The sequence below is a fragment of the Bidens hawaiensis genome, unplaced genomic scaffold, assembly GCF_021521415.1.
Source record: "Bidens hawaiensis isolate Kalapana, Puna unplaced genomic scaffold, B.hawaiensis_p1.1 tig00093554_1, whole genome shotgun sequence".
NCBI lineage: Eukaryota > Viridiplantae > Streptophyta > Magnoliopsida > Asterales > Asteraceae > Bidens > Bidens hawaiensis.
The window spans coordinates 1-10,077 of record NW_027504492.1 but is presented as its reverse complement, the minus strand read 5'-3'; the positions used below and the strand labels follow the sequence as shown (position 1 = coordinate 10,077).

The following is a 10,077-nucleotide window of genomic DNA, read 5'->3' as shown; positions in this document are numbered from 1 at the left end:
ATGTTCTTACATACTTTCCTTGACAATATGTGCAATCTCCGAAGAGCGTTCATGTACCATCAACATATCATACATACATTATGCATACATCATATATATTCATACATACATCATATCTTACATCATACATATCAATCATATCTTTAACTACCACCTAACGGTACATGCAATATCCGAAGATCGTTCACGCACCGTCAAGCAATCATCATACATAAATCATACAAGGCATACACTCACCACTTAAGGTAAGTGTATTAACTATCACATCGAGTATGCACACAGCACCGAAAACATAACAAGGAAGTGGGGCTAGAAACTCACCTCAATGCGGTTGCGTTCACCGTTTACGGTTATTCCCTTCTTTAGCTGCGCATGACTAACTGTATAACAATTACGCATATTAATTTCTATCACTATCCATAACGTATTTATAGTCCAATTATAACCCTCAACGAACGGGGGTCCGGGTGCAGCGCCCCTGGCAGCGGGGTCTAGGGGTGGCAGGCCCTAGCAGAGTCCAAGGGGCAGAGCCCGTGGCTGGGGTCGAGCTGCCAGGTCAGCTTGGAAAAATTTTATTTCCATTAACTGTCTTAACACATTTTCCATTAGAATTTTAGATCATTATTTAATTTTGTGCTTAAAAGTTCAAGGGCTTCTTTGTAATTAAATCATTCTTTTCTAGTCCAGGGACTGTTCTGTCATTATACTAAACTTCTAGTTCGTTATCGGGTTCATAACGAATTGGCTTGTCTTCACGAACTGGTCATTGTAGCGAATTGATCCCTCTAACGAACTGGACCTCTGACGAATCAGTCCATATAGCGAATCAGTCCAGGTAACGAATTGGACCTTCTAATTCGTTATCTCCTTAACGAATGACTATAACGAATTGGGGGTTAATTCATTATCTTTTTCTTAACGAATCTGGACGAGAACTAAGGCCAGTTCGTTATTCTTTCCTCAGCTAATCAACTTAACGAATTACCTCTAGTTCGTTAACTCTCAGTTAGCGAATTAGGGTTAGGTCAGAGAATGTCAGAAACATTCTCTGACATGTTAACCTCGTACCAGCCGCCTTTCCGGCGCCGCCGCAGGAAAAACGTTGTTTCACCGAAAAAACGAGATCTAGCTCGTTTTCCACTGTTTTTTCACCGTTTTTCGTCTCGTTTGATCCAGATCTGAGCTAGGGCGATCCCTAAGCTCATCTTAGGTTCAGTTTATACCCGATTCCATCCGGATCTCGTGACTCAAATGGTTTAACGGTGTCGGCTCGTCGTTTTGTGACCATATCTAACGGGTTTAAGCTAAAACAACATCATACTATCATTACCTCGGGTCGGTGCTCGGTTTCCTTCTTGGTTTCGGTTTAGATAGAGAGAGAACTAGAGAGAAGGCTTAAGTGTGTGTTTTGGTGGTGTATGGAATATGTGAGGAATTAAGTGGTGATTATGGTTTATATATTTATGGATCATGGGCTTAAGCCATGGTCTTTCCTTCTTTCTTTCATAACCCAAGTCCATAACCCATATCCATTAACCCAACACTAGCCCAACTCGTATTCTATTTATCTAAACTGATAACAACCCGCTATGAAATAGACGAAATTTATTTTATTATTATAACCAAAAGTGGGATGTTACACAATAACTAACTAGATATGTGGTTTAACTAAATATGCAAGTAATTGTAAATGAATTTGTGTGTATTCCCTCGGGAATGACAGATAAAATAAGAAGAATATCATATCCATATACACACACACACACACATATATATATATAGGATTGATTTCTTTGAAGAACCGCTTTGAGTTTTAAGAACTCGAAAGAACTCAACGTAACAACTTTTTTTTTTGAATTTTTTTTACACATGTGTAATACGTAAGTGTAAGTAATGTACAAAAAATTACCGTAATTTTTTACACACCGAGTCGACTTTTTACACATGTGTAACTAAAGTTTAAACTTGTGTAATCAACAAAAATCTTTATTCTCTCTCCTGATTCATTTTTTAATCAAATTTAATCTCAGCCACATATTCTAACTCATATAATTAAATGTGTGGTCCAAAATTGAGTTCTTAAAGTTCTTACAACTCATCAAGTTCTCAAAGTATCCCTCCCCTATATATATATATATATATATATATATATATATATATATATATATATATATATATATGTATATGTATATATATTCCCCCGAGGATAAGATGATTGTACACGTACGTTTATATGCTTACGCTTAACCTTCAAATTGATGTTCACAAAACCTCTAATCTACTCCTAAAAGAAACATTCTTTAATGAACATTAAAGTTGGTTATTATTTATTTCTTTATATATATTTATATTATTTATGACATCATCCGGGTCAAAAACCGGTCCGCCCTCCCGGTTCGGTCCAACCTTTGACCCAGTAAGACGTCTGGGTCAATGTCCGGGCCGGGTCTAAAAACAACGATTGATATATATACATGTTTTCAAACTTTTTCATCAAACAATTACGAAACACTCCTACCAAGACACCTACTTCTTCCTTTGTTTGATACATACCTAAAATAATCTATTTAATAATACTTATTTTGTTTAGTGGATTAATATTTATTTTAAATGTTTGTCAAATTGTTAAACATATTTATTAGTAAGTTGGTTAATGATAATTTATTTGAAAGTCTATTATCACCCAATTCAAGATTAGGGTTTTTTTTAGATTTAGAATTTTCAGTAATTGATTTGATTTCCAAATTTAAATCACAAAGATTCTAGATGAAGATATCAAAAGAAGATTTGTAAAGCGGAGACGTGGATTTCTGTTTGGCGAACCTGGTGCTGACACAATAGCAAATAAAAACTAGAAGCTATATACATCATATAAATAATATATATTTAAAAAATATTTTTTTCAACCCACGTGTCACGCGAATGGAAACTACAACCTATATCTCTTAACACAATATATATTTAATAAAAGTTTATGGTTATATGTGAAATTGATTTTTATATATTTTACACTAATTATATATTGTTATTAATATGTTTAAGAAAAGACATTTGTCAACCAGTGTAGCACACGGGCATATAAGCTAGTATATTATAAATGAAGTGTAAAAAGAAAGTGAATAATATATTAGTTTTGGAGAGGGGAAATTGTAATGATTAATCACAAATTGATACGTGTCTACAATTATTTTACTTTATTAGAATAAATATATTATATTAATTCATCCTAGCTAACGATTTATCCGATATATATTTATGATAATAAAAAAATCAAAATTTGTTTGTTGATTATATTATTTGACCAGATTTTTCGTATGACCAAATTAAGTTTTTTATTGTAAACAAAATGCATATTCTCTTGTTCTCAATGTAGAAAAATAAATCAGTTTTGAGAGTAGGGCTGTAAACGAGCTGAGTCGAGTCGAGTCAGAGTGTGCTTGAGCTCGAGCTCGAACTTAATCGAGCTGGCTCGAGCTCGGCTCGTTTTTTATATCGAGCTGAAAAATCGAGCTCGAGCTCGGCTCGTATAAAGCTCGAGCCGAGCTCGAGCTCGTCGAGCCGGACTCTTTAAATTTTTTAATTTTTTTATTATTTATTTACTATTTTTTTTATTTTATATTTTACAAATTTTGATATATAAAATACAAAAATATAATTTTAACATACATATTATATAAAATTTATATACTAGAGAATTTATAAATTTATTTGCTTTATTTTCGTTATTCTTTTATAAGGTTTTAGGTATCGACTGACATGATATATATATATATAATTTTTATTTATTTATTTCTTGGTATGATATTATTATATATAGATATTAAAATTTAGGGTTTAATCTAAACGAGCCAACGAGTCGAGCCAAGATCGAGCCACGAGCCGAGCTGACCCCGGCTCGAGCTCGGCTCGTTAAAAAATCGAGCCGAGTCTAGTCGAGCTCATTTAGAATCGAGCTTTTTCAAGCCGAGCTATTTTCGAGCGAGTTTCGAGCGAGCCACGCTTTTTGAACAACCCTATTTGAGAGTCCTTTTCCGGGTTTATACCCAAAAAAAATAATTAAAATAAATAAATAAATAAAAAGACCAAACACAAACCTCAATCCTACGCAATTTTCAAACTCAAAAGATTGCCCCCTCACTGGTGACCACAGCAATTCCAGATTTCATCGTACTTGCTCATCATCGTTTCATTTTATCTACAGTTTGCGTAAGTATTACTTATTATTATTATTATTATTATTATTATTATTCATTTTTATATGTTTTTGCTGTTTGTTATCGAGAACCCATCATTAGGTTCCTATGCATAACGTGGTTTCAAAGCGTTTCGTTAGGTGATATATTTTTTAATAATAATAATAATCTAAATTCCAGCTGCCATCGTTTGGTGAGATTGTATATTTTTTCCTTCTTTATATGATGGCTTGTTTGCATCTGTGAATTCTCACACAGACACAACTAAACTCACTCAGGTATAACTTTATCTTATTGGTTTTGAAGTTTACTTGACTCTTTGAATCTTATATTGTTTGTGTGCTCTCTATCATTTACTCCATTTAAGTTTTAGAATAATCCAGTTATGGTTTCGATATATGAGCCCAATATTATTATTAGAATTGATAATTAAAAACTGACACATTTTGATAAATATCATTATTTCAATGGTTTAGAGTAGCTATTAAAAAATTGGAATTTTTGGGACAGAGGTGATTGCCTTTTTTTTAAAAAATTTGAAGGTCAAATTTTGTGTGAGTCTATTTAATGATCAGCATTTATTTATTTTCTACTGTTATCAATGTAATCTTCAGTTGATTTGCAGTCAAACTTGTTGTATTAGTTCAGTTTTCACAGGAAATAAACCATTTGCTCAAGTTTTATTTTAAACTTTATTGCAGAAATCAGCTTTTGAAAATGGCAAATACTACTGCTTCAAATGGAGAACATAAAGCTACAAAACCACCTCCGACCCCTTCTCCTCTTCGTAACTCCAAATTCTTTCAGGTATTATACGTGTTGCAGGATTAATATAATTATTTTGTGCATATGCTTACTGCAAATACTGTTGCAGTCAAATATGAGGATATTGGTTACTGGCGGTGCTGGATTTATCGGCTCTCACCTAGTGGATAAACTCATGGAAAATGAAAAGAATGAGGTCGGTCATTTTCTTAACAAAGTATTATCGTTAATAGTACATCTTCTGGTATTATATCACAGGGACTTTACATCTTATCTCAGGTCATCGTTGCTGATAACTATTTCACTGGCTCAAAAGACAATCTTAAAAAGTGGATTGGCCATCCGAGATGTCACTGAACCATTGCAAGTTGAGGTTGATCAAATTTACCATCTTGCATGCCCTGCTTCACCAATTTTTTATAAGCACAATCCTGTAAAGGTATTTTCATTTAACGCCTCCGGTTATCCATTTTATTTTAGTTATATGATTATAAATGGAACCTTAAGGGATGTGTAACGTGTGACAGACAATAAAGACAAATGTGATTGGCACACTAAACATGCTTGGTCTTGCAAAGCGAGTTGGGGCAAGGTTGGAATATTATTTTATTTTATTAGTTCATATTTAAGATTCAAATTAGACTTATTTAAGATATTAATTTATACCTTTTAGGATTTTGCTTACCTCAACCTCAGAGGTGTATGGTGATCCTCTTGTGCATCCCCAACCCGAGAGCTACTGGGGTAATGTCAACCCGATTGGTAAGTCCATGCCGATACGCCGTTATGTATATCCAATATTTCATGCTTATTTAAACCATGAAATTTATTTTTGCTTTTTAATGTATTTCAGGAGTCCGTAGTTGCTATGATGAAGGAAAACGTGTGGCAGAGACTTTGATGTTTGATTATCACAGAACATGGAATAGGTAGCATGTTGTTATTACATATTCACAAATGTATAATGATAGTTGACCAAGTCAATGTGTGTCTAATTCTTTTTTTCAATTTTTTACAGAAATAAGAATTGCTCGTATTTTCAACACGTATGGACCCCGGATGAATATTGATGACGGGCGTGTTGTGAGTAATTTTATAGCTCAAGCACTTCGGTTAGTGTTCCATCCTGATCAAAGTTGATAATTTTCATTTTAATAATCTGTTAATATAATTTGGGTTAAATTCTTGCAGTGATGAACCTTTGACTGTTCAGGCCCCTGGAACCCAAACTCGCAGTTTCTGTTACGTCTCTGATATGGTATCTTGAAAAATAATATGATTATGCATGTATGATATAACTGATTAATTGATCATGGTCAAATGTTGACTTTTTGTAATGGTAATAGGTTGATGGGCTTATTAGGCTAATGGAAGGGGAGAACACTGGACCAATCAACATTGGTAATCCCGGTGAATTTACAATGATTGAACTTGCTGAGACAGTGAAAGAGGTTGGTTCTTTAGTTCATTTGAAAAAAAAATTACTATATTTTGAACAAATTCCATTTGATTTTAATGATATATATGTTGAAATGCAGCTTATAAACCCTAAAATAGAGATTAAGATGGTGGAAAACACACCAGATGATCCAAGACAGAGGAAACCCGACATCACAAATGCGAAGAAGTTGCTTGGATGGGAGCCGAAGATCAAACTGCGTGATGGGCTTCCGCTCATGGAAGCTGATTTTAGGCTGAGGCTCGGGGTTGCAAAGAAGCTATAAGCTATAAGTAAAACAGCAAGCCCACAATGATATCTGGATTTTCCAGATGTTTGTTTTGTTTTCTATACTTGTTGTATCTTTACTTGGTCCCATAGAAGGGGTCAGTTTACATGTTTCTTTAGCCAATTGGCTTTTCTGTTTGTTATCAACGAGGAAATCTTTGAAATTTTATTGAATAATTTGTTAAGAATTTCATCTATTCAAGTTGCTAGTATGACATATGCGGAGCTAGAGACCTTGCGTCTAATAATTTATTAGTAAGGGCATCTGGCGTACTGTTTCTACTTTTAAACACAATGAGGATGTCAAACGACTTGTAAATATGTTAATTCAAGCTTTTTTATAGGACCTGTTAGAGGTTTTTGGGCAGTTTTGAGAATTCTTAATCACCCTATATTGAGACGTTTATACTCATTGTCAACAAAATAGTAATATTTATTCGGGTGTATCCTAGTCTCTTTTATTGTGAGTATATAAATGATTTTAAATGTTCCAGTCAAAACACATTACATAAAAGTTGCAATAAGAGGGGAGCTGACCCGTGTAAACCTATTTAAGTATTAACCAACTCATGTACTGTTGGTGGTTCGATCCTAGTCAGAATGCAACCATTTAATTCAAAATTGGCACCTACATTGCTGCTTTAAGAGAAACAATGGGTGTTCAGGTATGGTTTCATTCATCACAATTGCTCCTCTACTTATCCCTCTGACAGCAGCAATAGTTCATAAGTCGCAGCAATTTGGAGATCAAATGGTAGTTTGATTTTTTGTTTCTTTCATGAACTTAGATGTAAATATATGGTTATTTGTGTTGATTTATTACATCCATGAACTGCTGTCAAGACAAGTTCAAATATCTTTGTTTTTGTTTACTTTCATGCAATCATGCCCACCAAATGTTTGTTTTGCTTAACCCATTCTTGTGGCATACTGTACTACTGTAGTGTTGAAACCTGATGATGCTGATTTATCCTGCCTGGAACCAGTTATTAGAAAACAAGAAATACCATTACAACCAAGACCGATCCAAATGCTTAAGACCTGATTCTCGGGTTTTTGTTTCCCCATCTTCCTACTTTTGATTCCGGTCCAAGGCCGGGCAGGTGGACCCACTCCTCACCCCTGGACAATGTTTCTCTTGCACTCAAAACACTTTATTTACATTCTATTGTAGCAATCCTCTAATATGTCATAAAATGTTTATATACATGCTGGTGTAAATATTATGACAAGATACTAACAATATACAGAAACTGTTACTTAACAACCCAAGTAGACGTACTAACCATAAAAAACTATAACCGTGTACCCGTTTTAATCATAATGGTCTTACGATGTACAAAGTAGTACTGGCAAACGTTATTAAAAACAGTTTTTTACCATCTATCATGGAGGCGTATTCAAAGCAGAAATCAAGTTAGATGGTTAATGATAGTTTTCAAAAAGGAACCCATCCATAAGAGGCAATAATACTTTCATAGCAACACACGCAGCACTTGAAACTTAATGATTTTGTTATTCAACTAGACTTCCGATGAAGCCTTCATAACAGTTGACAAAACAAATGCCAATTAAAAAGCAAGTCTGAAAACATTCAAAAACAAGAAGCATACTGAATCATGATGCAAGTTCATCAAGAAGCTGCAATCTTAGATCTTTATTACTACTGGAAACAACATAAACCAATGTACCAATACTTGCATCATTACCGCAGCCTATGAATCACCCATTTTCGCTTAAGCATAGAGCATGTTCAACTGCAAGAAGCATAACAACCAAAAGATATCAGACATGTCACAAATATATCATGTGCCTACGAAAGTGAAAGAATGAATTATCTGAACACAGATCAAGTTGATGATAACAATCCAAATTATGCAGCTATACAATAATCTTTTTTTACTACTAGCTAATTCGACTGTATTGTAATTCAGTTATGACGCATTTGCATTTAGGTAAAATAAAATATTGCATTGTGTTCTGAAAAATTACCGGTCACATTGAACCCTAAAATTAATAACTTTTATTTAATTCAAACCCAACTATGGACCGAATCTTTATGTTCATCCAACGGCGCCTCAGTCGTAGTTGTAAAAACCCCGCCTAGGCGCTGATTAATCGCGGTGCTCCACCGATTAATCGCTATTTAGTCAAAATTGAGAATTTTGTATATATAAAACTTGGTATATGTATACTTGGAAAATTAGATATAAATAACAATCCGATGAATCGATCAAAATAAGTAGGATCAAATAGTCAAATCTAGGGTTAGAAATATTAGGGGTATGGTATCTTACCTCTTGTGCCTTTGGGCAAAGACTGAATTTTTCCTGTCTTCCTCTGTTACAATTAATTAATTATTTAAGATTAGTAAATCCTCCGAATTCAGGTGATGGGATGAAAACTGACCAGTAAGGCCGAGGGAGAATTTGGTGATGATGGTTCCTGTGATGGCGAACCCCGCCAGGAACGGCCAGTTACGATTGAACTCCCTTTTGAAGAACACGGGCCATGGATCGAACTTCCTCATTTCGCCTTGCGTTGTGTGTCTCCACGGACTAATCTACGGGTTTACGGAGGCCTTGGTGGTGCCTAAATATACTAGAGAAGATTAGGTTCGGACAGGTCAAGTCCCGGGGTTCATGCTTTTGTCAAAACCGGTTCAACTCTGTATAATGGAGAGTGGGAATTCTAGCTTGGCGGGTAGAGTTGGATAGGTTCTCGCTTTTGACGTTACTGGTAAAAAGAAATATTATTGTGGATTCTGTAGATTGTCCCGTGTGTCGCGAGTTGGAAGAGACAACCGGCCATATTTTTGTTTCGTGTGGCTTAGCTCAACGGGTTTGGTAAGCAATCTCACTTTGGTGCAAGGTTCTTCATATTTACGCCTTTAATATCTGGGATATCCTTGAGATTCATAAGTTTGCAAACGTCTCAAGGAAAAAGGCGAAGTATTTTCATGCGGGTTATCTTGTTTCGTTTTGGTGTTTATGGAAGGCTCGTAATGATATAGTGTTTAGGGTTCAGCGGTGACAGTGGGCGATGTTGTGTGGACATTAAAAGTCTTCATTATCTTTGGTTAAAAATAGATCTGGAATACATCTTTTTTTATGGAAGGATTGGTGTAAATTTAAATTGTTATTGTTGTTGGGGATGTTATGTTGACTAGTGTCTTGCTAGTTTGAATGTTTTGTACCTGTCGTTTTAACTTTAATAAAAAAAATGTTGCCCGTTCAAAAACTATATATGTTATTGTGGGTAAACACAAAGTTGGTATAAAAAGGAATTCAGTATTTTTATTTTTTCATATTGTACGCCAATCATTTACCTTGGATTCATATTAACGTTTGCTCATTTAATTTTGACTATTTTGTGATTTCATCAAGGGTGTGA

At 34.6% G+C, this 10,077-nt stretch overlaps 1 protein-coding gene and 1 pseudogene across 2 annotated transcripts; one reads left to right on the top strand and one right to left on the bottom strand.

The window, feature by feature from the left end:
* Positions 1-4,883: 4,883 nt before the first annotated feature.
* LOC143608007 (UDP-glucuronic acid decarboxylase 5-like) lies at positions 4,884-6,811 on the top strand (annotated as a pseudogene). The gene is made up of 10 exons (XR_013149113.1): positions 4,884-5,000; positions 5,068-5,154; positions 5,238-5,397; positions 5,486-5,550; positions 5,632-5,720; positions 5,812-5,887; positions 5,977-6,070; positions 6,150-6,216; positions 6,305-6,409; positions 6,497-6,811. The product of XR_013149113.1 is annotated as a UDP-glucuronic acid decarboxylase 5-like (transcript).
* Positions 6,812-8,977: 2,166 nt separating this feature from the next.
* LOC143608006 (ATP synthase small subunit 6, mitochondrial-like) lies at positions 8,978-9,239 on the bottom strand. Its single transcript, XM_077083233.1, has 2 exons — positions 9,094-9,239; positions 8,978-9,024 (listed from the first exon to the last, which is right to left on the bottom strand). Exons 1-2 carry the CDS (start codon positions 9,212-9,214, stop codon positions 8,978-8,980), a joined length of 168 nt encoding a protein of 55 aa, XP_076939348.1. The 5' UTR covers positions 9,215-9,239.
* Positions 9,240-10,077: the final 838 nt, after the last annotated feature.